At 35.5% G+C, this 27,678-nt stretch overlaps 1 protein-coding gene across 1 annotated transcript in view; it reads right to left on the bottom strand.

The window, feature by feature from the left end:
* The window catches only part of DNTT (DNA nucleotidylexotransferase), a gene marked incomplete at its 5' end in the record, with an annotated part of 81,324 nt that extends 53,807 nt beyond the window's left edge, over positions 1–27,517 (bottom strand). Inside the window, 5 exons of the mRNA XM_009695499.1 lie at positions 12,360–12,492; positions 13,833–13,956; positions 16,977–17,048; positions 18,361–18,531; positions 27,440–27,517. Of these exons, the coding sequence (XP_009693801.1) occupies positions 12,360–12,492; positions 13,833–13,956; positions 16,977–17,048; positions 18,361–18,531; positions 27,440–27,517 (578 nt within the window). The remainder of the gene's footprint in view (positions 1–12,359; positions 12,493–13,832; positions 13,957–16,976; positions 17,049–18,360; positions 18,532–27,439) is intronic.
* Between the last annotated feature and the right edge of the window lie 161 nt (positions 27,518–27,678).

Genomic DNA, 27,678 nt, shown 5'->3' with positions numbered 1-27,678 from the left:
CTTTTTAGCAGGCAAACCCCAATGAAACTATTTCATAGATAAAATCTAAGGAACAGAACTATCTAACAAACTATGTATCCCTATCTCATCAAGGCCACGTACATCTTTGATTTGATCTCTTGTTCTTCATGTTTTTCTTTTATCTTACCACCTTATCTAAAAATCTCCTGTCTCTTTTTCATCTTACTACTTTTTTTCATATATTCCACTATCCTAATAGTCCTGCTTGTACATAATGCTCTATAACTTTTAGAAGATTTTTACTTACTAGTTTTATGTACTATCATGAATATATTTTACTCTATAGCTATTTATTTGAGAGACAGCCTGTAAAACCCCTAGTGCTCATCCATTTAGAGCAAATTCTTTTCAAGTAGTGTATTTTAAATACCCTACTTCAACGTACTTCCTGGCCTGAGTATTAAACTGAGTCCATTTAAATTCACTGGCTGAGCAATTCAGAAATCAGTGCATTATATTAGCTGTCTTAATGTCAAATGTTTATAAGAGACACTCTGATTATCGTGACTTTTCAGAGCAGTACTTGAAAATGTGATGCCTCCCCGGAATATCCATGTAAAAGGCCAAAAAAAACAACCATTAAAAAAATCACTAATGACTGGAAAATATTTGCTGGTGCTTGATTTTGCTACAAATTTTGAGTGGTAATTATCATTGATAGTTTATTCTCTCTCTCTAATCACTCAATCTATTATTTATAATGAGGATTTAGCAGAGTTGGTCAGGAAAATGAGAGAAAGCAGAAGGATTTGTGTGGACAGTTAAATATAGATGAGAAAGAAATGTTTTAATCCAAGTTGTCATTTTAATTTCTTGACTAAAACCTGAATCAAAATATTTCAGTGATCTTGAAAAGGCATTGTAACACTTCACAGAGGTTTCTGTGCCTCTGACTACCTCTTCCATGATGCACTTACCCCTGACTAGGTGAAACGACACAATACAGTATTAAACTTCTATAGCTGTGGCTCGTCATGAAAGAGAAATTCTGACTAAAGAATTTATTTCACTAAAGAAATAAAAATCACTTGAATTATAGCTCCTACCAGGCAACAGAATGACACTTCTGTACAGTTCTTCAATGAAGAACTAAAAATTTTCTCAGAAAACCAAAAATACTTATAAACATTTAGGTAGGTATTTTCCCACTAACCCTAAATATAAATGTATGATCTACTTCATTCACTATCTTAGTTTCCATTCTATAAAACCATTGATACGTTTTTCCTTGCAATATTCACATTGTCAGCATCCCCTTTCATCAAACCTCTTCCCAATATACAAATTCTCCTGTCCCCTAGTATTTAAAAAAAAATAAAAATATACAAACAATAGTGAAAAGCCACTAAAATAAAATTCCAGAGTTAATCAAATCTTCACTGAATGTACTTTCTTACACAATGAAGAATGTGATAAAGTTTAAAACTCACTGAAAATTAGATATTCATATTCTCTCTTTATCATATTCCTATTATATCTAATATCAGTAGCATGAAAAAGAATGAGTCTGCAAACTGCATGAGCCCTATTTTACGCACTTCAAATTAACTGTAGCACATATAATATTACTCTGCTACAGAACAGTTCTAAGCTTATCATCATTGATCTTGCTTGAGATTTTCTTGTAAAAAATTACTTGTCATTCTCTCTACAGATTTTGAAAATGAAGCTCATTCAGTCTGCGAATACATCTCTGTACATGTTAGTGTTAGATACCAATTATTTGTACAGCTTCCTTTTAATCAGAACAGCTTTTATTCCCCCATGACATATCATACTAATCTACTCCCAAATTACCAAAACATTCAAAGAGCAATAGTTCACTCTTAGTGTAGAAAGCAGATTTTCCAGTTTATAAAATTATACTGATAAATCAATTTTAGTATATGCTTTGTATCATGCAACCTTCTCCCCTGCCCCAGCCCCAGACTGTATGTTACAATAATGCCTGGGGCCATTGGACTTGAGGTGATTTTTTTGGATGAAATGGTATCCTATTCAAACTGTATCAGCACCAATGCCTGTGTCCTGTGCAAAAGATCTTTTGTGAGCTTATTAAATATGTATTTTATGCTCACTGAAAAACTACTTATTTGTATATTGGAAGAATGGTGTATTTGGGAGAACGGTGTTCAAGGAAAGGCAGAGCATTTCTCCTTCCAAAAAAAGAGAGAAGTGTTTTCAATATAAGTCATACCAGAACTCAGTAATTTACATGTTTAATTTTCATAATGCTAATAGTAAGCAGTACTGCATATGTTAATTGTTCTAAAATGCTGAATGAGTAATTTTCAGTTAACCTAGCGTAATAAAAATCACAACAATTTTTATAGTTAACCATTTTAAAATAGGAATGGACAGCAGAATATAGGTTATTAAGTATATTTCATTGATATATTGGGACTATAAATAGCTGTATTACAATCCCTTTCACAACTTTTCAAAACATTCACTTTGGCAAACTTGCCCAGAAAACTGTGTAAATAATGCAAAATCTGTTTTAACATTTTGGAATTCTAATGGTATATTATCTTAAAGGGTGCCATTGCACAAGCCACTGGAGTTTGGAGCTGGCAGTACTGTTATTTGTACTGACAGCTGTCACCGCTTCTTTCCACTCAGGTGAGTCTAATGAGCCAGTCGTCACGATATTGGTATCTGTTTCAGAGCTAGGACTTTACAGCAGGAGAAAGCAAGTTATTTGTGAGCAGGTTTATAATCTGACACTCATACAAGCAACTAAAATGGCAAAACTGAAGTCAGTGCTGAAATCTTCTCTAGCTAATGACAATACCATTCTCTTGTACTTTGATAACCAAAGCCACTGGAGAAGATACATCTGTGGTCCAAATCATCCTCAACCCAGCTCTTCTGCATACCAGACACCCTAGATTGCTTTTGTTGTATCCCATGCTGAGCAGTAAACCCAGAAGCCTCTTTCCCCACACCTGCCCCCATACACACTGAAGGTTTTATCACAGTAGGCTGCCTCTGTTACATAGTGAAGGTTTTGAGAAACTGTCATCCAAGAATGAGAACAAACATCAAACAGAATTATGGAAAAATCAAGATGCTTTTGAATAAACTGTGGTAGATTTCTAACACTTTATATTACTCTTTGTAATTGAAAACACTAAAATAACCCATGAAGAGATTAAATTAAAACCTGTTACATTATTATAGAATGAACAGACTTAAAAAACCTGGGACATCAATCTACTATTTAGAGATTAGATTATTTGCAAGATGTCAGAATAAATTTATGAGGGGAATCTGCACTGTTAGCTCACTATTTTTCTCAACATTTCCTAAAATGTTTTCAATGTGTAACTTCTTGGTAAATAATTCTCTTCATTTTTCAGTCATACATCTTTCTTAAAATCTTAAATAGATCTTTTTGATTTCTTCATCCTTAAATTCCATTCACTTACAAAACAAAGATGATGTGATTTTTTTTGTCTCATCTCTACACATTATTCAGCAGCATTGCACAAAGAAACTGTTGTTCTTTTGACATTGCATTTCAATAAATGGATTAAATGAGCTGTGAATATCAGCATTTAACCAATAAAAAGAGATCTTTATTTATTTAAAATGTATCAAATCTGCTTCATCTAAAAGGCTAATTGAAAAGGCTATGCAGGTCAGCTGTGATATTAGAAGACAAGTGAATTGCATTTAATGCTACTTAAAGGATGTGAACGGGCTAAAAGAAAAATTAAACCATGGCCATTAAAATTTAATTTGACTTAGTGAAGTCATTAACATTTTGGTTTTATGCAGTGGCAAGCATTCTAAAAATATTTCCATATAATTCAGAAACCCAGAATTGTCAAATGGCTGACCCTTATGTACCAAAAATGATTGAAAGTGACCTTAACAGGCAAATAGAAAAAAAGCAGGAGGAGAAATATTCTTTTAATACTATTATTAGCTGTCATTCTGTTGTTTCTTCATATATATAGTCTTTATATAGATATGTATTATTACTGTATACACACCTACATATACATACATAAATTATGTGTTCACAGCAAGTTTCTCACTTATTCTGACTCACTTCTGTTTTACCATTGCTGGTTTTAAACTTTTGCATCTTACCACACCTATCAGCAGCATTCTCTGTAACAGGTCATTTCTGCCTCTGATAATGGCCAAATTCATCTACGTAGTTATCAGCCCGAGTTCATCTGGCAACTTTGTCTCATACACTCTTTTAAACTAACTTTTTATAGGAAAAGGCAACCTACTTACAATTTGTGGTCAAAACCAGTTAGAGTCCTGTGAATTTTAGTTTTGTTACTACACTAGAAATAGTTGCATCTTTACTAGACATTCTTGCATTTTTTTCTATTAATTGCACACTTTGATTTTCATTTTAACATTGAATATCAGATTTGGATATCAAATGAACAAAACACTACTTTTATGTGAACTGTAAAGAAATAACCTATTTTTAAGACAATACCTTATCATACTCCTAGTAGTGCACTTGTGATATGTCGGTTTGCCTCTCCAAGTTTGCCTTTGTAATTTGAAAATGCTACTGCCAATATTCCTTATACTCTGTATAATGACAAATATTGTAAATAGCACAAAGCAGTCATCAATGCAGTAATTTTAAAGATTTTAGCCAGTTTCATATAAAAATTTTGTCTATGATTAAAATTATAACAAATCTGATCATGTATCAGTACATAACTAAAACTTCAGATTGTCTGACAAGGAAATACATTACCGCCAGTTTTGGTTTTCATTCTCCTTTTTTCCGATTCAGTTAAAAAAATATGCTAATACAGAAAGCTTTGTTGTAATAGTCCTAAAATAATATAATCTGGGATTTCAAACCTTGCTGTATAAACATTACTTGTATTGCTCTGGCTTACTTACTAGTAGTCATCGTTAGGGTTGATAGGATACGGAAAATGCTAAACATTGTTAAGGTTGTTACAAACGCATTCCAGGAGATGTAGGTTAACAAGGAAACTGTAAGGGTAATCCAGGGAGTTTCTGGCTGTACATATACAGTGTTAAATTTCTGGCTCCACAGAAATCAGTGGTATTGCCACCTCCACTCTGGACCTATCACCTGAAGTAGCTTTAGAGAGAAGAGAAGCTTGTAACTAAACAGCATCATTCTAATGAGCAGGTTTGAGTACAGCAGGGCATGTAAAAAATCTTGAATCAACAAGTTTTTGAAAGGCTTTGAAAGAATATGCTGCACTGAGTACTCGACTATTTCATGGATTCTTACAAAGTTCTTTTTGTCCATGACTCCCAGATACCTTATTCATCAGCTTCTACTTCACGATTCATCATGGCTATTAATAGATGAAATGAGTGGAAAAATAATCAAAGCTCTAATGACAAAAGGAAGTGTCTGAATAACTCCAATAGATTATCTTCTAAATTGACTTGGCTAGCCATTAATTTGGATAAAAATTATTTTCTCCTTTCTCAACTTATTTTTTAATGGGTTACGGAAAATTAGAAGCAGAAACTAGTGATGACCTCTGTTCTTTCCCAGTTGTACTGCCTCTAACTCCTGCCACAGAATATTTTTATTCACAGCATCCCAATACTTCAACGTCAAACACTTATAAACTTAGGGAGTTTGGTAAGATAAAGCTGTTTTACTAAGCCTTAAGACCAACCAGTACAGATTAGAACATTTCTGGGTTAAAAGCCTTATCCAAAGTGGACTATAGTTTATCAGAGGCAAAGCTGTGCTCATGAATAATATCCAGTCTCTTCAGTCTGTTGCTGGAAGAATTGCTAGATTCTTCCAAGATCTGCTTAAATTAGAGTGTGTGCAAACTACTATATCAGCTCAAATGTTCAATGAGCACCTTGCCTCACAGCTCCTTTATAGCAGATTTTTCCATGACAAAATGAAATAACAGCAGATAAAAAATTTGCTTCTTACTTCCAGCAGTGGAAGAAAGTAGGCAGAAATTACAGTATTTTGGACTTGAACAGCTGGGTACAGCTTCTACCTTCCCTTATTATAGCTTGTGTTTTGGAGTAAAAAAAGTATAGAAAGAACTATATCTAAAAATAGTGTACATGCAAAGATACACTACAATGACAAGGTGTGAGCAGAATAAGGAACCTCTGCTTAGGAGCTTGTCTAAAACCTTAATGAAAGAAACTTTCGCAAAATTAATTATATTAATTTGAACTCTGGCACAATTTTAATCCTAGATCTAAGCAGAAAGAAAACAATTTCTGTAATAGGACTTCAAATACATTTGTTTCTCAGAACCGAACAATGACTGGGAGTCACGTCAGGTTTTGTAGCCTCATTGTAGAACCTCTACAGCCTGCTAAAGAATACTTTATTAGGAGTACTCAATATGAAAAGGTCAAATAGAGCTTTTTATCAGGATTTATCATGAAATTCAGTCAGAGGCCACATGACTAGCTCAGTTAAATAAACCACAAAGTCTTGAGTATATACCAAGAGCTTGGGAAGTGTAATATTCTTCATACATTCGATCTCACATTCTCTCATTTAAGAGCATGTGTCAATACAGTTAGATAATTGTGATTCCAGAAGCCTTATTGAAGTCTCACTTGAAATGATGGTGCCACAATAACATTAGTTATTGATCAGTGCGTGAGCCTGTAAAATAATCTCTGGAAGTGTTTCTTTGTCCCAGCTACTTCATTTTGCTTTATCTCCGAGATTGAAAGGAGTGATATCTTTAAATGATCTTCTTCATACATATCAGGAAAGACCAGAGTCTTGTCCCATTCCTTTATGCATTCCTTTGCCTATAGGAAATACCACTGCACACAGGAAAGAAACTTTTGCATTGTAATATACAAAAGCACAGCAGTGCTGCCTGACAAACACACTGACCCTGTCCTTTGCTCTCTTCATTGCTTTTGTATTAGCAACCCTTAAATTCAAATGTTACAGAGCCTCAAATCCCAGCTTCTAAAACATAATATGAAATTCAAGCAAGGAGATAGTGATCTACAATTAGGCTCATGTTAGAACAAAATTCAATAATAAGAGAGTCTGAGACAAAACTTTGCTGAAAACTGATGCAGGATGGAGGAACTAGCCTCCCACCAAGATAAATACACAATAGGCACTAGCTATTCTGCTTGATGTATTGTCCAAGACACTTAGACACCATCTTAAGAACTGTAATATGAAAACTTACCTAAAATGAAGTGTCTCCTTAGTCTACTTCACTCTATCTTAAGGCAAAGATGGAAGAAACTAACAAAAGTGTGTCTAAGTACATCTCATTTGAGAAGGTCAGAACTGAACTCATAATACCAATAGGATGCCTAGGTAATTTCTAAAAATAAGTGCCTATTGATGATATGGTAACTATGTGTTCATATCACGGCGGTACAATCCTGCTGCTGCAGAGCTAACCACAACTATTTAGTGTGCTACATGGAACACAAGAAAACTGAAACCTAACTTGTAAATAATTTGTGAATCATATGGACAAAGCACACAAAGGCTAACAGAAAGCCATACTGGAAATGCAGTTAATGAACATGATGATTTATTCTTATTATTGTATTTAATTCTTATTCCAGATCTTTTTCTGAACTTCTCTAGTCAAATTTGGGTTTTGTGAGGGTGTGTATTGAGATATGAATAACCAGTACAGAGATTGAAGCCATGAACTACATATACTATACAATGCTTCCTCCAAGTATTTTTGCTCCTAGGAAGCCCTCAAGCCAGATCACCTCTTGGGGCAAAAACAAGTATCAGCAGCTAAATCAAGTTAGTAAAAACCCAGGATCTTGCAGACTGTGATGATAATGATTCAGCCCATGACAATCTTTTCTTGAAGTCACTGTGAAGCCATGTCCTAACATGGAGCTACGGGAGAAATGGGGAAAACTCCTCCAGTTTCACTGCCACGAAACCTAATGTGAAGTTCTCTGTTTACTTGTCATTACTAACAATCCTGCAACAATGGTAATATTATTAATAATAGCATTAACACATTGCTAATAGGAATCAAATTTTCTGTAACATGCAGTAATACATACAAGATGAGATAATGCTATGACTACTGAAAATCCCTTCATTCTCTTCATCGAATAAAATTACATTTCTAATAACCAAGAAATAAATTATCAGGTCCTTAGTTTAACTCTCATTTAAAAGTGGTAACATACATTAGCCTAAATGACACTCCTGCCTTGGATATAGTTGGGACAAACACAGTAGTAATCAGGGATATCGCACACTAAAATAAAGTTTCTTTTCTCCCCATCCAAGAATCTCTCTAACTCAATGTTGGAAGGGAAATCACCCTCAGTGGTTTTTGTAAACTCTAATATGAGGTGCTATTCTGCACCTCAAAATTTATTTCATTAACTTTAAGAAGAAAACAGTCTTAAGTCTCAGCAATTCAAAATAAGAGAGCTGAACACTGAAAATAATGCCATGCCAATTCCTGATTCAATAGACTACACGGCAAATCCAGTCTTTCTGATAACATTGTCCATGGTATGCTTTATATTGTATTATCAGCATCTTCAATACTTCCTCCTCTACAGTCAAGCTGACAGGCCTCACTAGATAGACAATGAAATGCATTCCACACAGTGTGGGTGTAAGTTATTTATTTCATAAGTACAACTGTTCTACTTCTGTACTTCAATGCATTTCAGTGTTGTAATTTGTTTCAAAATGACCCAGCTACACGTCAGAAAAAGATTCAAGAAAAAAAATTCTCCCAACTTCTCATACAAAACTATACCAACTGAAACTCAAGGAGTATGTTTTACAGACGGCTAGCTAAGTGTTTCTGTAGGGGAGTAACAAAAGATAAATTCATCCAGACATTATTAATTTATTCATTTCTGCTCCTGAATGACTTCAAATTAGGGAAATACTGAAGGGTTGCCATCATGACCCTTTATTTAAGTTACTTTTAAGTCTTTATATTCCTTCATGGATTAAGACAGCTGAAAAGAGAGTTGCCTTCGACCAAAAGTAGTGTTATTGCTGCTTTCAACCAAAAACATAAGGAAAGTGCTTGTCATTAAAGATGTTTTATGAGCTATTGTTCTGTGAAGACAGGTAGAAAGATGAAGGAATCGGAAACAAAAGGCATGAAGGAAGTAGCAGATACTGAAGTTTGCTTCATTAATACAACCCTTGAGAAGAGGTAAGAGAAAGAATTTGGGGGCTAAGCTGAAACTACAGAATGTTACAGCAAAAGGGGAAATAAATTATGCGCAACTGGTCAGAGAAACAGGTCTTGGTATATTCTCAGTAAGATTGCATCATTTTTTTCAGTTTTCATGTCTCACTCTAATAACTTGTAGGTCTGGTATTTTTATTAAACCACATAGATTTAAAGTAGCAATTTGACTTTCAATTTCTGTCTATGGCCTTTTTTCCACCTGAATCTTCCACCATTCTGAATTAGAAACACACAAACAGTAGTCTCCTGTACTACGTAATCTGCAAATGGATAACTACTGGCTTAGTCCTGCAATTCTGCTTCCTTGACACAAGCAGTAATCAGTGTCCTAACACAGCCTCCAGACTATCAGCCAAACCTGTGCTCCAAATATCCTTGTCTCTCCTCTTCAAGACTCCATCATTTTCACTGTTCATTGTACATCCTTCTCTTTCTTTTCCTGTTGCTTTCTAACATACAGCTGCCAGCCAAGTCTATTCCTGCACTTGTGCTTGCAATTTGGCTACTGAGGGACTGATGCCCTGATGCTTTTGTACTTTAGATAGTGGCTTCTCTTGTGTTTGCTCTTAATCCTTTGAACTGTTCCGTCATCTATACAGGAAACATGGCTCATCTACAACCATCCATGATTACAGCTCCTACAAACACCAACTGCAACATCTGAATTCATGGAATTTCAGGAATCTAATGGAAAAGGTCTAGTAACTCATTAAATATATCCAGCCATGTGTGTGTTTGATAGGTTTGGGAAATCTAACTTTCCTGTAGTTCATCTCTACCCTAATGAATCTCCATGACTGTAGATGGCTACTGGAAGATCTGTTCCTCGTAACTCATCCAGTTCTCCTACATAGTAAGGTTTATGAGACTCCTGACTTTCACTCTCCAGTCAAATCCAGAGGAACACAATCAACTGCTTTTTTTTTCTAAGTTATGAAACAAATATACAAGACAAATTTGGGTCCTGGGGAATTAATATATTATTCAGAGCAATCATGAGCTATTTCTTCTCTTATGTTAGTAGTGTACAAGGTGTAGTATCAGAGAATCAAGTCAAGTTGTTTGATTAATAAAATTTGCCTACTTGTTTTATTAAAATACTTACATAATGATGAAAGAAACAAATAATAATTTATTAACTGAAAACTGTGAGCTAGCGAGCTTACACATACTTTATGCCGATGAATACTGCCACTATATGAGACAGGTAAAAAAGAACAGATGTAGTCAACTCTATTGCAGTTCAGTAACTAATATATAGGTGCCTAATAAAGGTACCTCAATCCATTTAATCAATTTTTCTACAAATCCTACACTGCAGCATTTATTTTCCATGGCTGATAAAATACCATTTAGGACTGACATTTTGAAACTTAGTTTTTTAATATATTCTCTGTATATTTAAAGACACGCAATTAATATACAGGATTACTCACTGAAGACATCATTAGATGCTTAAATAATTTCTCTTCTGGTTTGACACACTCATTTAGAGATACAAAAGCTTATTCTTAATAAAAAAGAGAATGGCTATCATATCCCCCTGAAATAATAAGCAAAACAACATGCTTAAATTTGATGTGTGAGGTTCAAAATTTGCAAACAACTATGCTGCCATCAAAGCTTACAAATACATCATATCAGAAGAAACTGGGAATTTTCAGTGTGATAACAGTTCTGTCCCTGCAACTCTGACCCATATAGACATGTGTAAATCAGTTATATCCAAGTTACTAACAACACAAGGTCCCCAACTGATTTGCACGAGTGGGAAGAAATTGCCATCACATACATGCCTCTTAAACAAGGACTCACAGAATGATGACACTTGAGCTTTTGAATATAAAATTTTACCTTGTTCTTATACCTCTGGTCAGGGTTCATACTTAAGCCTAATGCTTCTTATTGACCACACTGTTATAGAAATTACGTAGCTGGTGGCTGAAAACATTCTTGCAATAAATATGGCACATGTAAGGAACAATTGTAAATATCACAAAGTGGCACAAAGGCGATAAAATACATTCATCACAATCACTGTGCATGTATATAGCAAATACAAATCATATAAGGTCTTAATTTAGGACTGGAGTGAGTGTATGCAGGCCTATCTAGGCTGACAATAATAGATCACACAAGTGATATATTAATTATTAACATTCTTCTGTCTTTTGCATGAGAATGATAGAACTGTGTATTTTGAGTTCTAAGAGAATAGTTCAAGTATTTTTGAAAGATATTTTTATATTAAAAATACAGTCAAAGTTTTACAAAGTAATAAATTAAGCAGCAAGAGATTTAAGGTGCTGACTAAGGTTTTTTTGGTTTATGAGCATGATATGTACTACAAATAGTGACATAACGGGGGACCGAGTACAGAGCAAGGAACCCAATACTCCTTAATACTATTCCCAGTCTCAGTACTTTGCCATGTGGCTCTAGGAAAGCTCTCAAGTGCTGAAAGAATGAATTGTGTATGTCCTAAGCAACAGTTTGAGGTTTGGTTTTACAGAGCAAGACCAAAAGCTTTAGGAACAAAAATCATCCAGGAAAGAAATTCTGAGATCACTCTATCTATACAGATGTTAGTGTATATTCAGTTTAGTCAGTGTTTCCTGCAAAGTATACTTCTAATACTATGAACTCTGCCTTAGCACATTTCAATCTCATGTGACCAAGTTATCTTAAAAAAAACCCAACAAAACAAAAAAAAAACCCACCACCAACAAAAAACCAAACCACCACAAACCAAACACTAAGATTGCCTTAAAGCTATTGTATCTTTCTTTCAAGCAAGGCTTTACAACAGTGTCAGCCTTGGGAATTCAGATCCATTAAAAAAAATAAAATGCTCAAGTATAGTATGTGATCTAAACATCATTTTTCCAGCAAGCTATTCTTAGATAGATTTTGTTCCGACAAACCAACCATCTATAGTAATAAAACACAGGAACCTGGGAATGTCATAGAATTGCTCTTTGGTTTGGAAAAAAAAAAAAAAAAACACAACACAAAACCACAACCACTGAAAACAAACTCTGATACCTTCCCACTAAGGTTATTTGATTTTTCTAAGACACAAACATCATTTCGTGTGTACCTAAATAAAACAGCCAAGTGACTTCATTTATTTTCACTCACCTCCTGAAACCACCAGTTATGGTAACTAAAGCTTCTGGTAGAAACATACACACAGTATTCTTGACAATCAAGCTTACTGCATCCGCTTCTGCCTCAGATACACAGCTAACAATGTCCTCATAGTAGAGAAACCCTGGGAATCAAAGACAAAAGAGTGCCAATCACTCTGTGGAATTACCAAACTCTACATAGTGTTACGTAAGCCCAGTGTGAAACAGCCACCTCTCACCAAGTTAAACCACAGAACTTGTACTAGGGGCAAGGGAACCCTATCTAATGGTAAGAATCAAGAAATGCTTGATCTTGAACCTGAAACTATAGGTTTGTTTCAGGACATGTTGTGGGAGGAAAAAGATCTTGATCCATCCCCTTCAGGAGTCTTTTCCTTCCTCCCCACCATTCCTGGAGGCAGCCACCTGCCCTGAGTGTGGGGGATCGCAGCCAAAAGACAACCTCTTCCTTCCCTCATCTTTGCCCTTATAAATTTTATATATTTTTATCACTATAATTTTTTACAATTTATAACAGAAGTTACAATTTATAACAACATAGCAGTCAGGATAATTTCTCCACTTGCTGAGAACCTGATTTATAAATTATTCTGACTTCCCTAGCAGTTCCCATCAATGGCATTTCTGGATGTACTGCTTTAAAAGGCGCTCTTCCCAAAATGATGGGGTTCTACCCAAGTACAGGGCTCAGAGGTATGTGAAATATCCCAGCTATCTTTATGTGTGATCACAGAGCTTGTATCAAAAGGGCCCAGTCCTGCAGCTTGGTTCATGTTTCGATATATGTTAACAAAAAAGGACAAAGGGGCATGAATGTGGGCAAGCTGATACAAGGGATTCTGAGGTGATGTAAAACACGGGTTTAATGCAAAAATAAAGTTACATTATTTTAATGTCATGTTATATAATCTTTTCTTAATGTAACTGATTCCTTTGTTTAACTGAGTTCCTTTATTTAGGGAAATGGCACACACACAAAAAAAATCTATGGAGAAGCAACATCACTCATTTGACCATGTTTAACAATTTAGAGTTAAGATGTGCTAGGCACACCGAAGTAATTTTACAAGTATTTTATTACAAATCTTGATTTATCACTGAAGCAGGGCTGCCTTGAAGGAGACAGGTTTCCTCTGAAAAGTAGTTCTGGGCTTTCCTTAGCTGTTGTCATTTTTTCACAACCTGTGCAATAATGACCCTCTAATAGTTTTGCATATAAGAGCAGATTTCATTGCATATTTGTGTAAGCAATTAAAAATATGCATATTCATATGTTTTGAATGACACCATTTTTAATCAGGAGCTCTGTTAGTCCAAATATTATTTTAAATTAATAATTTAGTATTCACAGTACACTGCAGCAAGAAAATGGATATATAAATGAACTTTGCTGCCTCCTCTGTTTCTGTTATCAAGCTCCTGGAGCACTGAGATACAAGTTTTTGTGAGCCTTTCACCTTACCTGCTTTCTGCATTTTTGACAACTTCAGGCTCTTGTCAGCTTTTACCTCTTCCAGAGTTCGTAAACCCATTCTGTACCATTTCTCAGATGTCTTCACTCCCACTCCAAAGACTGAAGTAAATTGCTAAGGTCAGTAGAAGAACACACCTTTCAGTGTTGTTTTCTAAAGGAGCAGTGAATTAACAACAAGTAGGTAACAATGAGGTTTCACAGGGAAAATACCGGGTAGAGTTTATCCTACATTAAAGACAAACAATAGTGCAATACAAACACAGATCCAGCTTCCTTTCTTTGCATAGTTACATTGAACAGTTAATTGTTTTTATACATGAGCAGTTCTCATTAAAGTGAAATCTAAACAAAAATATAGTAGTATTCCCAGCATCTTCATATGGTTTAGCTAAATGTACACTGTCAAGAAAGGTTTGAAATAAGGACAGTAGTCTTTATTTTTAATAGAAATGCAAACAATAATGTTAAGTAGCTGGACTCCTGCACACTGATTTCATTGAATAAGAGGTGTCTCAAGATTATCTTCGTAATTTGACTGACATTACAATTTTGTATTATATGCACTACCAGCTCTCAGTTGTACACACGATATTGGTGTTACAGCACTCCCGAGAGATGGGGTCAGTGGGAACTCTGTGGCTCTTGAAATTCTGCACTGAGGGCGATGGGTCTCAATGGAGCACGGAAACAGATGGTAAGTACACAAACACCTCAAATCTATTCTTATACTACATTCTATAAAACACATGTTTGGAGGTCACGCTCAATATTGTTTTCCAAAACAGGATTTAATTTCAAGTACAAATGGTAATTTTTGTTTGCTTGCATATTATAAAGAGTCTTACACTTCTTCAGTCCTTGTGTGAATCAAGCTAAATTCCTACATATCTTATTTGGAGTACAGATTTCGCTATTTTACCCACTGGGGGGAGAAAAAAAAAAAAAAAAAAAGTCCAAATCTACCAGTCTCCAAAGTTTTAAAATGTTTATATTCCATTTATTCCAAAGCAATTTTGTACACTAACTATTCCCCAAGAAAGGATGTAAAGCAAAAATGTCACAGTTGTAAGCATTATTCAGTGGATCAATATCTCAGATGAACAGTGATATGAAAGCAAGAAGGAAAACTTTCATGCTTGCCCAAAAGCACATTCTTTATGTTCAATTTGTCAATACTGAAGCTCTCAATAGTTTCTTTGTCCTTTTATAGAACTCAATGAGTAGCTGTGTAAGACATGCGTAACTGCTGTTTTCCATTGAATCTACAACCTCTGAATTCCAACCATGCTAGCTTTATTTTGTGTTTTTCTAAAGAGATTAATTCCCTGGAAATAATTAAGATTTAAAAAAGAGTAAGATTAAAATCTTGGATAATATTAAATAGGAATTATCCTACATTTTTTATATAATGGATGAAATTACCTGTTCTTTGTCTGAATTATGGGTGTTTATGAAAGAATGTGATTTTTAAAAATACTTAGATTGTTCTCTTTAATGTTTTTGCTAGTGCTAAAAGATTTTCAAAAGAGTCAATTACTGGGTTTAGAATGATTCCAAGAGACTTAATTAATATTGGGACAGAGAACTAAAGAAAATTGATTCTATGTCACTGTCCAAATTTTTAGGAAAAAAAAAAAAAACCCAAACTTTTTTTCCTTTCCATACTAAGATCGATTATTATTCAGTATATTTATGGACATCAATTTAGAGACACTGCCAAGAGTGCAGTGTGAGTAGCAAGTAGCCCATTTCTTCAATTGTGTATGCGAGCATTGCTCTTTTTCAGCTGTTGAAAGTGAATTATATGAACTTGTTCTCTGCAGCATCCACTTCCATAAGGAGGCAAACTGATCATATCATTCATGTACCCTACATCTGAAACACTGACTGCATAATTTATTTCAGTCATTTGATAACTGTGGTCCTGGGATTAGTGATGATCTTTTAAGTCATGATGAGTGATTTGCAGCAGTTACCAGAACCATGCTAAAGAGTAAAATTTAGGAATTTCACTGATATTATGGGATTCTTCTTGACTATCTTAGAAACATATTAAAAACTGTTGGGAAAAACTGGCAACAGCCAATTTAGTCAAAATGTTGAGATTGTGCTCAGCTAACAAGAGCGCCACATAAGTTTACTGTAATTTGGCATGTGAAACAAGGCATAAAGCCCATTTCAGATAATCTGTCCCCTGATAGGTTTTATTCTAATCTCCAATAAATTTTCTTAAACCCTGAAACAAATTAATGGCTGATCCACAATCTTTATTACCATTAATAAGCAAGTCCGGCTCCTGAATTCTGCTATACATGTGAATCTACACGTCTTTTCTGAATATTGCTACAGATGACATCAACAACTGTCACTAGACACCTTTTCATAACTGTATTACGAGTCAGAGAGAATGGAAGAGCCTTTCGATAGCTGAAGTAAAAGTGAGTAACGCAGGGGAGAATCACACAGTCCCATTTGTTTTACTCTCTGTTTTAAATTTTTCTGAAGACACAAACAGGACATTTTTAGAGATTAAAACCACAGATAAAATTGAAAAAAAAAAAATTCCAGTATATATTTTTCCAGTGGAGAATTCACTGAATATTTAAGAAATGGGAACTGCAGTATTTATGTGGTTTAGATTCCCTGTAACTACGAATAAGCGTAACCATGACTCTGAACCTACAATCTGCCTAACAAAGAAATATCTCCAGTCCTCTTCCTTCTGCCTTACACAAAAGAGAACTAAAATAGACCTGAGTCATCTTCTTCACCTGGCATTTTCTTAATGCCAGAATAAGATGGTGTAGTGTTATAATGATAATCAACTGAGGAAAAGGTAAACCCAACATTGAGTTAAACTTACAGCAAAGAGTTTGCATTACATTAGTTTTCAGGAAAAAGAGATTGTTTAGTTCAAGCTTAAGAGCAACTGTTTATGCATCACATTAATTAGAAAGGTAACTGATTTCACCATTATTTCTTACTCTATCACAGTTTCTTTCTCTCTTTCTCTTTATTCAAGACCTTTCTTTCTTTACATTGGATGTTCCTTTATAATAAAATTGATGGTTATGTCTATGGTCTACTAAACGGAGGGAAATCTTTAACAGCAACAAACTTCAAAAGATTTACCTTAAATGACTTATATCGTTCATCATTTAATACTTCTTTAGCTCTAGAACTCTCTCCTTCTTCAATAATTTCCTAAACAAAGAAAAACATTACCTTAAAAAAAATAATCAACGTTATGGTAAGATTTAGTAAAATAATCTAAAAGAAAGTCTTATCAACCTGTACAAACATGAAAAGCACCCCTAGAAAGCATATTGTTTTATTCGATTAGGATCAAATTCTGCAATCCTTTTTGAGTCAGAAAATTACTGAAGGATGAAGGAGAAACTGGAACCACAGAATAAATTTCACACTACTTACTTACTCATAATTTACTCAAGGATGAAGTAGAAACTGGGACCATGGAATATATTTCACAGTACGTATTTACTCATAAATTCACAGTCAGAAAGCAGTTATTTATCATAAGCTATCAATGAGTTGTCCTGAAAATCAGATTTCATTATTTGGTTGAGTTTGCTTCTCTTAAAAGTAAGAGCATTGTAAGAACATATAAATTTTTTTTCTTGAGTGTACAGTTCCTTCAGTCTTTCTGATAAAAACTAAAAACAACAACAACAAAAAAACCCCACCAGTAAAACCCCAACAAATTATCTGATTTTCTATGGGATCATAATTGAATTTCTAGCCCCCAGGTAGCAGGTACAAAGAGCACTTCAGATGCTACATTCTTAACTGGTGGAGTGAGGCAAACAAGGAGCCAGAGTGAACCAAAATATGTCGCAATGACCTCTCCAGACAGCTGCGGCCCCCTGATCAGCTACCTTCTGGAATAACATCACCTGAGATGTGGGGTCCTGAAAAGGTTAAGAATTAGAAAAAAATACAGGGGATACTCAAATCTCCAGTAAGAAAGTAAAGTTCATCCATCACCTAGATAAAAGGCTCTGCTATAACTCATAGCAAGGTAGGATTTAACATTAAAGTACTAAAATATTTACTAGTTTTGCAAAAATTTCTAATAAAATTTTCTAGTAAATTTCTAATAAAATTTGCAGTTTCTAATAAAGCATTCAAGTGAACAAAGTGATGTTGCCAAGAGCAGAAGTCACATGAACAAAACTATTAACAGTTAACCTGCCACTTCACAATCAGAGTAAGCCTTTAAAAATTACATACAAAGATGATACTGCATTACTTATTAATTTGTATTTATTTATTAATTACCTTTATTCTTAAGGGCAAGGGTTCCATGACAGAACCTTATGTTACTACAAAAGGTTTCCAGAAATCATTGCATTCTTAGTAACAAGGATAATATAATGTTATTATAGGAGATACAGAAGATTGTGTAAATACACACAGATATCAATGCTGCACTCTGTGACCTCTAAAAGTAGATCTGTAAAAGAATCAATTGGCAGATAATTCAGAGGTATGTTACCTCAATGACATCTCTGACTCGGTCTCCCATGCAGGGCAGCCCTTTTATATCTTTCATTCTGGTTACTGGAAATGGAAGAAATTTCAGCACAGAAGCTGCTCTCAGAAATTCCAGGCAGCATATTTCATTTTCTTTGAACTCATAATTTTCAGCTATTATCTCAAAGGCATCCTGGGCAGGGATGAGGAGAGAGGTGTAGAAAAACATTAAAGGTTAATAAAAGCTTAAACTATTCAGTATCCTCCTTAGAAAGGTTACTTTGTATGCTAATTCAAGAATGATTTCTTTGTATTAGGGTGAAAATATAGACTTCACAAAAAAAGTCAGCATAATTCTCTAACCACTTGAAATTTTCCAGGTATCACAAAAATTGTATTTTAAAGGCAAATGTGGGAAAAGATTCTGATCTGTAACAAAGCCAAACTTTAATATCTTTTGCTAGACAGACTTTCCATATTCTGTGCAGACCTAATAAATCAATGTGAAATACCGCCATAATTTTTAGAATTCTGCCCAAAAATAAGTAATCCTGCAAGTCAGTACATGACTTCTTCACTTTCAGACACAGAGTCTGTGGCAATACCAGAAATCACTTCCTTTTTGAACTTGTAGCCATGCTTCTATCCAGCAATTTAAGGAAGAAACTCATTTTTTCCCATTTTTCAGATGTATGACCTATGCAAAGAGGAAAACATTTTCTTTGTGGTTCTTTGGCTATCCATGGCTTGGTTTATTTTACATTGCACTCAAAACTACTTGGATATTGCCAGTACAATTTTTATTTTCTTTTTTAAACTATCCATATGTCATTTATGCAGCCTTGGAGTATCCTTCCCTCCCAGAATATACATAAATCTTAATAGTAGCAATTTTTAGAAATTAAATGCAGAGAACAGATCGCACAGTGGTGAAGAGAAGCAGTTTTTTGGTTTCTCACTATAGAGTACTATGTTTTAGGAGAGAACAAAAAAAAAAAGGCAAAAAAAGTTTGTGAATAACCTAAGATAAGAACTTATGAAAGCTTGCAGTTGTTTAGCAGCTGGAAATCCAAGTTCTTAATGAAACCTTGCACAAAACCGCAAAAATTTTCAAGACTTCAAAATTAAGTGGTTTCTTCAGAGATGTTTAAGAGCATACCATTTCTAGAAGAGACTTTCATTGCTCCAAATATTTATCTAAAATGCATCCCACACCTGGCTGTTAGGGATGCTCTTGTGCACCATTCAAATGGCACAGAATATGCTAGGTACAGACCATAAAAAAGCCAGCCTCGCAAAGCTCCTGCACTGCATCGTGTCCTGCACTCCTGCCAGAGATCCCATTTCCTTCACTTCAGCTGGTCTCTAAAGAGCAGCTAACAGATCCTGGCCTTGAAAGGGCTATATGTCCCACTTGGTGCATATCCTTCCTGTTTTCCAACTTAGTCCTGTTTCTTCTTTAACCCAGGAGGCATTACAAAATAGCAAAGACGTGGCTGTCAGTGTTCATCTGCCTGCAATTATCACTTCACTGAGCTGTAGTCCAAGTGTTTGTTCAGAAATGGTTTTGTAATGAGGATGAGTAACATGCTGAGATACATATATTGACAGCAAATGGCTTACTAGAACAATAACTGCAGTGGATAGTAGGAAGCAATAAGATTAAACAGCTTTTTGCTGCCCTCAGTGTTTACGGGATCACTGTTCATATTTGGGCTCAGATTTCATTTGTAAGTAAATGTAGTATTATGTAGTTTAAAGAACAATAATTTTAGCTTTTGCTTTGATTTTTATCTTAGTATTAATGTGCTTTATATTGGAAGATAAAGCCAAGTTAAAACCAGCAGGCCTTGCCCAATCCTAAATGCTACAAGCATAATATCTCAAGGTGAACTGGAGTCAGTTCCAAGCCCACTAACTGATGTGACAACAAATCCAGTGAAGTCATCCTTTTAATACATCCATAGAATTGAGAACATCTGTTACCCTGCATTGAACGAACACAGCCTGATTTAAATAACAAGAAGATTTTACTCGAGGTACAACCATTTAGATCATTAAAATAGAACTTCTTTAAATTAATGTACCTTTGACAATGAAGGTAAATTATTTATATATTACATTTCATTGTTTGGTCAGTTCTAGAAAAATAGACCATCTGATATGTTGTGTTGTTCAGATTATAAACATAGTCTTACTGAAGCAAAATGAAGGTTTTAATCAAAATCTTCAAGGAAACGTTGTCTCTACTGACCCTAGGATTTGCAAAAATTTCCTCTTAACAAAACAAAAATATGAGATCTTAATTGGTTTGACAGTATCTCTTTCGAAGACACAGGTACCTTAGCCAAACAAAACCATTTCACTTTCCTTTTTTTCTTTCTGTGCTACCATGTTAAAGTGTATAAAATAATTAATTAGGGCTTACTACAGAATTTGCTTTGCTCTATATCACCAATATAACTTCACTCCTTGATCTTATAACGATCAGCCACCTGTGGTCCATCTCACTGGAAGAATCCTCCCTTAGCTGCCTATTTATTTATCAGCTACCCTGATTAGTAAGTGCTGTGCCATTCCGTTATCATAACATTTCACGAAAGACCTCTTGAGATAGAGTCATTTAGCAATATGCTTGATCTGGAAGTTTCTACCAGTATTTACATTCAGCTAGCCCTTGGGTACAAGGAATCAAAGGGAGGGGGTAGAATGCTCCCTTTGAGGGAAAAAAAAAAAAAAAAGAATAAATTAACTTATCACAAAAATAATGCACAAAACCTTAGCTTCCTACAGTTGTCTTTAAAGCTCTTGCAGTGGCTAATTGTTGGATTATTTCAACTGCTTTTTTTTTTTTCTTTTTTTCCACATTTAAGATCTTTATTTGCTTGACAGGTTATGTTGTATTTAATTACATACTTTTTTGTTAAAGACAGGTGCACATTCTAGTTACCATTTAGAAAGAAAACTAATACAGAAAAAAGGGAAACTACCAATTTGAGGTCACAAGCAGCATGGATTCATCAAAGTTTGCATATGGAAGAACAAATACAGCATACACAGTACTGCAAAGCAAATGGGGAATATATTTTACAAGTTGGGTCATAAAGTCAGATGTTTCCTCTGCTGTGGGCTTTTTTTGGATGCTCTCTCAGGTTCTTATTCTTTTTACTCTACCAGCTTCAAAGATGCTCCCTGCTATGCAACAAAAGATGCTAATTCTTGCTTTAAGTGAGGTTTACAATCACAAAATTATGATTAGTTTTGCTTTCTTTTTCCCTCTTTACAATCTGTGCACAAGAATACCCAAGAAAGCAGCCTTTGGCAAGAAGTTTCTTACTCCAGTTAACACTAGCAGAATTAATCAGGGAACAGAACCAAAAATATATAGTTGCTACATTCTTGTTAAAATAGTCTACACAGATAAATACATAGACAGAAAACAGTTCTCATCAGTACCTGCTCAGCAGTATGTAGTAATAACAGAGACTGGCAAAGTCATCTTCTTGATTAGGAAGCTCAGAGAGTCTAGGGATGTTTTTTCTCACCCCCAACATGCGGTCTCTCACATGCACATTTAAACACATGTATTCTACACTAAATAATCAGCCATCATGATAAACGTGTCTGCATATACCAGTACCACCGCTGTTTTAGAGAGGTATTAGCCCTTTTCTACTAGTGGGAAGGCAGTTTTCAGAGAAGCTGTATCACCACCTTTACTGAAAAGACAATCACATATAGCATTTTACTCAGAGGCTGTTGACAGTCACCGAGAAAATATAATCAAAGCATTTTTAGTTTGCATTTTTTCAGTGTTTTCCTGCCTTTGCAAAGCTCATTAAGCTGCTTTAAATAAACAATTAAATAGTATTGAATATTCATTATTCTCTGTAGAAAACATTGCCAGCAAATGCTGCAACTATTTACAGATCCATCTTTTTACATAAAACTGCTTTTGACATTCTTTTTGATAAAATCTTTCTGCTTTAAATAAAGCAAGCGGCTAATCTCTAAGTCAAGTTGCGGTCTATTGAGTATTATAGTCCATAGTGAATAATATTCCAGAGGAGAAAAGCACGTGAAACTCTAATATTAGCTGAGAAAAATCTTGCAATCTATTAGATCTCTCCTGAAATCTACTTAGGGTGATATAAAAATGAAAGTTACTGACCCCTCATTCATTTTAAACCTTTGTATTTCTTACATTAAGCACCTTGCTATCTTTTCATCAGTCAGCTCAGTACTCAGATTGCCTGTTTAAAGGGTAATAGTTTAACAGGAAACTAAATTTCTAGAGATTTCCAGCATGTGGGATTTTCACGATCTTTGGGTGGCACCATTTAAGGCTGGGGCCGGCTCTTAGAACAGGTTCTAGCCAAACCAGGACACCGGGATATTCTGCAGGGGCTGTTCTAATTAAATGTGAAAGATAGCTGGGCTACATTTCAGTTCTTCAGTTACTACAAATTTTCCATCTGTGTCTCAAAGTGTGGAATGTATGTTGGTGAGACTTGGGCTATAGAAAAATTTGGGGATGGAATGGACTTCCAGATCCCAGCAGTCAGATACAAAAGTACACAAAGATTTTGTTAAATTATGTTAAAAATATGGAAGAGGAAGGATGGATGTACTAACAGAAGTTTTGCAGTTCATTTAGTATCTGGTATTTAAGACTTTAAGATAAAGTATCATTAACAAAGCAAAGTTACCAGTAAGCATCTTGCACATGTAAAAATGCATGCTAAAATATTATAAACGCTAAAAATCACAAGATTGAAATCAACACAAAAAGCAAGATTCTCAACTAATATATGAGAATGATTCGCGGAAAAAAATAATAATCAATAATGCTATTTTATGCTTGCTAACAGCTAACCCAGTAACTTTCAACATGAATATCAGAGTACATGAGTCCACTCACATTCAGAAAAGCAAAAGAAACTAACAGTCCCATGCTATGCTTCGTACTACCCTGCTCATTTCACCAAGATTGTCAGAGCAGTTCCGTTGCTACTTACAAAATAGTCTTGAATAATCTCAGTTTAAGCCTCTGTGAGAACAGGCATCACCAATATTATATTACCAAAGACATATTTTAAATCTCATCTATTTTGTAAATGAAGCATTACAGCTTCGCGCACAGGACACTTGTATTCCCATGCCTACACCCACTGCTGCTCTGCCGTGTGACCTTGGAAAGCTGCTTCAGACCTCCCTGCCATTGTTTCCCTTGCTATCTTTCATTTGCTGTCTATTAGGGTTATGAACTCTCCAGGGCTTGAATTGTCTTTTTTAATGTCTTTGTACAGCAACTCTTATAAGCCTCTATCCTACTTGAGCCTGCAAATGCTACTGCAGCACAAATAAAAAAATAATAACATACCATTGTACAGGTGAGCTTAATTCACCAAATTGCTAAATAGACAATTGTGCTAAAGAAAAAAAAAAACAAACAAAACCTACATGATGCCTGGTTGAATGACTATTATATTCAGAACAGCAATTTGAGTTAAATTGCTCTTCCTCTCAATCACTGTTTTCTACTTGAAGTTTATTTAGTAAGTTGTAAATCCAAAGGGTGGGTCCTAGTTCTCATCACCTTGCTGTTGCCAGTGTTTGGTGTCCATGCAAAACTGACCACAGTGATTTTAAAGAGACTTAGAACGAACTATTCATTCAAATAATTCTCTTCTCACTTTCCCCAGTGTAAATCCTAATTTCATGTGTCAATGGGAAGAGACATAGGGGACGTGTATACTGTCTGTAAACACAGAGAGAGAAAATAAATGCTTTCAGGTGCTTATTTCAAGGAGAATTAAGCAATTTGAGCCAACCTGTACCTGTTGACTAAAGTGATTTCCAAATAAATAAAATGATCCGATTTTTGTTCAGTCTGATTTTTTTTAATTGTATTTTTGATATCTGAACTGAAAAGCCCAATACTTGTCCAGGTCCAAAGATTTTATCACATCATCTTACATCAGCTGGAGAAACAAAGGAGCTGAGGGAATGAGAATAACAGTAATAGTATAATGTGCATGATCTCAGGGTCCTTGTATACACACTGTTATTAGAAATAAATACCTGTTATCTCTAGCTGCTCCTCATATTAACCAATAATAACAGGTTCATTTCTTACATCAGAAAAGAGTGGCACCCTTGAGAAGTTCCCATTTTTTTCCCCACATAATGTGAAAGAATACAAGATAATTGTGAGAAAAGATTTGCTGACAGAGCACAAAAATGCAGTTAGAGTGTCAATCGTGTAACACTGCCCTAGATAAAAACACACAGTGTAATAAGAAACATAAAATGCTGAATGTATATTACAGGTATTAATATGGTCAAAGAAAGCAGCACAGATTTGATGTATATATACAAATTTGGGTTGCCAAAAAGCGCAGGTGTATTTATATTCTGTCTGTATTTTAGGGAGTACCCTCCCACTTACCTTAAAAATGAGAAGAGATATTTCCTTCTTAGATCAAACTACCAGTTCATTTTGGATAGGTATACATCTCACATACATTTACAAAATTTGCAATTTTGATGTACTGTCTGGAGAATTTTTACTGAAGTAAGTTATGTCAGTAAGACAGTGCATGTTATTGTGTGTATGCATTCAGTTAGTGGTTTTCCACCGATAGAGCTCCCAAGTTCATTATAAAATTAAAGCTGAAGTTCTCCTGAGGTCTGTTTTGAAATGGAATAATAATAAATGCTTGAGCCAGTTGCATAAACAATACATGTTTCTGTAGCTAAAAAAGAAAATAAAAAAGGGACTTCTTTTTTTTCTCTCTCTAACAGAGTGGAAAGGAAACCAGGCATCTTTCCCATGCTAAACATCTACATTCTCGTTACCATGAGTAACAGCCAAAGCAGAGTAACATTCAGTAGCATTAGCAATAAGCCTTAGAATCACAGAACGATTTGCCTCTGACTTAATTAGTTTCTTCTGTAAGAATTAAATTGTATTTTCCTCACAGAAGAATGTCTTTCTGAATTTTATTGCAGTTTGGTATTAATATTCAAATCCAACAACCCCTCTCAGGCACAGCAGAATGACTCCGTTTGTTTTACCACACAAAAAACACAATGCAGCCCCCAAGTGTATCTTTTCAGTGGGAGAAGGGGAAGACGGCTAGCTATTTACAAATGAGCCAGAGGACAATTATGTAATATTACATTCCATAATAGCATTAATATTTAAGACAAACATAAAGGAACCATGCTAAGGTACAGCCTCTGGTTAAACAATTTGACCTTTTGTTTCGTATCTTTAGCCATCTGCACAGCTACAGTTCTCCTGTGCAGTCAGGGCTATGCGTTCAGCTGCATTCCTGAATCATCCAAATCAGCAAAGCAGTGGTTCCCAGCCTACGTACCATGAGGCCACAATACGTGATGCACAGTGACCCAAAGACTGCATGAGGCCCCACAAATCTGAAGCAGTTGCATTTCTCCTCTGTGAACTGCCACACAATGCCACTGTCTCCTAAGCAGTTTGACATACTTAGTCTATTCTTCACACAACAGGCCTTGTTACTACTCAACAGCTCATAAAAAAATAATTTGGGTAGGATTTGCCCCATACTGAACATACTCATGAAACCTTCACATCTGCAGAGTCTTTGCCAACCCTTCTGTAGCTTCTTCCATGATGTAAAACTGGTTTGTTGCGCCTTTCTGTAAGTTATTTTCTGACTATTACAATAGAAAGGAAATACGGGATGGTTGAACATAGAAGTTGCATCTAGTGTGTTAAACCACCACATTGTCCTCATGAGCTCTCATCAAATATCTCTGCTGTTTGATTGTAATAAATGGTCTTTCATAGTAAATATATACAGAACAGGACTCAAGGTTAAAACTGATCACTGATTACCAATTTCTCCAGAAATCAAGTCTCCAAAAGTCTCTCCCAAGGTATCAGCACATTCAAAGCTTCATTGTATGCACGTCACTGCCTATTAGCAACTGTTTTCCTGCTCTTCTGAAGAGACTACACGATTTTAAACATAACTACTACTCTTTCTCAAACATAACTACTACTCATTTGAAAGAGGACTTTGATACGGGGTATCAGGGCAAAGTCCAGTAAAAGGAAGAATCCATGAGTTCATCCAAGAAAGCATGAGCAAATAATAGTTTTGTGCCCATTACAGACAAGATCGAAAAACACTCTTTTCAAACTAAACAGACAAGACAAAATCTGTAAGAAAAAGGAACAACCCTAGCTCACAGAATAAAGCTGTTGTAACAAAATACTATCATCAACACATAATTCAAGATGGTTTGGACCTAACTTTCAGGGTGTACGGCATTGAGCCAGGGAAAATCTGTCATTTAATGGGTGGTTGCCCACAGCATGCACAAGTGAATTATACCAATGCTTCAGTGCATTTGCTAAGTGCTTGCACTGAAAAAAACACAACCTGTTGGAACACTTCTATTTGAGAACGTGAATTACAGGTTTAATACAAGACCAACAAAACAGCAGCAAAATCGAAAATCAGGCTCCTGTGACATTAGGCAGACTAACTGGCAGGCCTCCAGGGTATGGGCCAGCTCTTGCAGTCCATAAACACTCAAGCCTTCAGCTGTCATTGCAAGCTTTTGTTGTGAGGAAAAAGAGCAACAGCCCTAAGGAGTTACATTACAACAATCAAGATGCAGATGCTAGACAGACTTACATGCATTATCAACTTGTCCAGTATCACCTCCAGAAATAAAATACAGCATGAACTTAGAACAGTTACTCTCAAAGTACGAGGATGAAAAACTGCCATCTTTGTCACCATGAAATCTAATTGCTACCCAGCCTCAGAAATGTTTGATATATAGGATAACAGAAGGGAGTTACAGTGCTTCAGTCAAACTGCCCTGCTTTTAATGTGTTCAGCTAAATTAATTTACCAAATGCAAGTTGTACTCTGACATAAAGACTCACTGCAACAGGTCCATGTCCTTCTTGTGTTGGGGGCCTCAGAGCTGAAGGCAATACTGCAGGGGGGTCTCACCAGAGAGGAGTAGAGGGGCAGAATCCCCTCTCTCGACCTGCTGGTCACACTTCTTGTGATGCGGCCCAGGATATGGCTGACTTTCTGTGCTGCAAGTGCACATTGCTGGGTCATGTTGAGTTTTTCATCAACCAGCACCCCCAAGTCCTTCTCCTCAGGGCTGCTCTCAATCCATTCTCTGCCCAGCCTGTATTTGTGCTTGGGGTTGCCCTGACTCAGGTGGAGGACCTTGCACTTGGCCTTGTTGAACTTCATGAGGTTCACATGGGCCCATTTCTCAAGCCTGTCAAAGTCCCTCTGAATGGTATCCCTTCCCTCCA

Source organism: Cariama cristata, unplaced genomic scaffold, assembly GCF_000690535.1.
Source record: "Cariama cristata isolate BGI_N322 unplaced genomic scaffold, ASM69053v1 scaffold3702, whole genome shotgun sequence".
Taxonomy (NCBI): Eukaryota; Metazoa; Chordata; class Aves; order Cariamiformes; family Cariamidae; genus Cariama; species Cariama cristata.
This window is presented reverse-complemented; position numbering and strand designations above follow the sequence as displayed.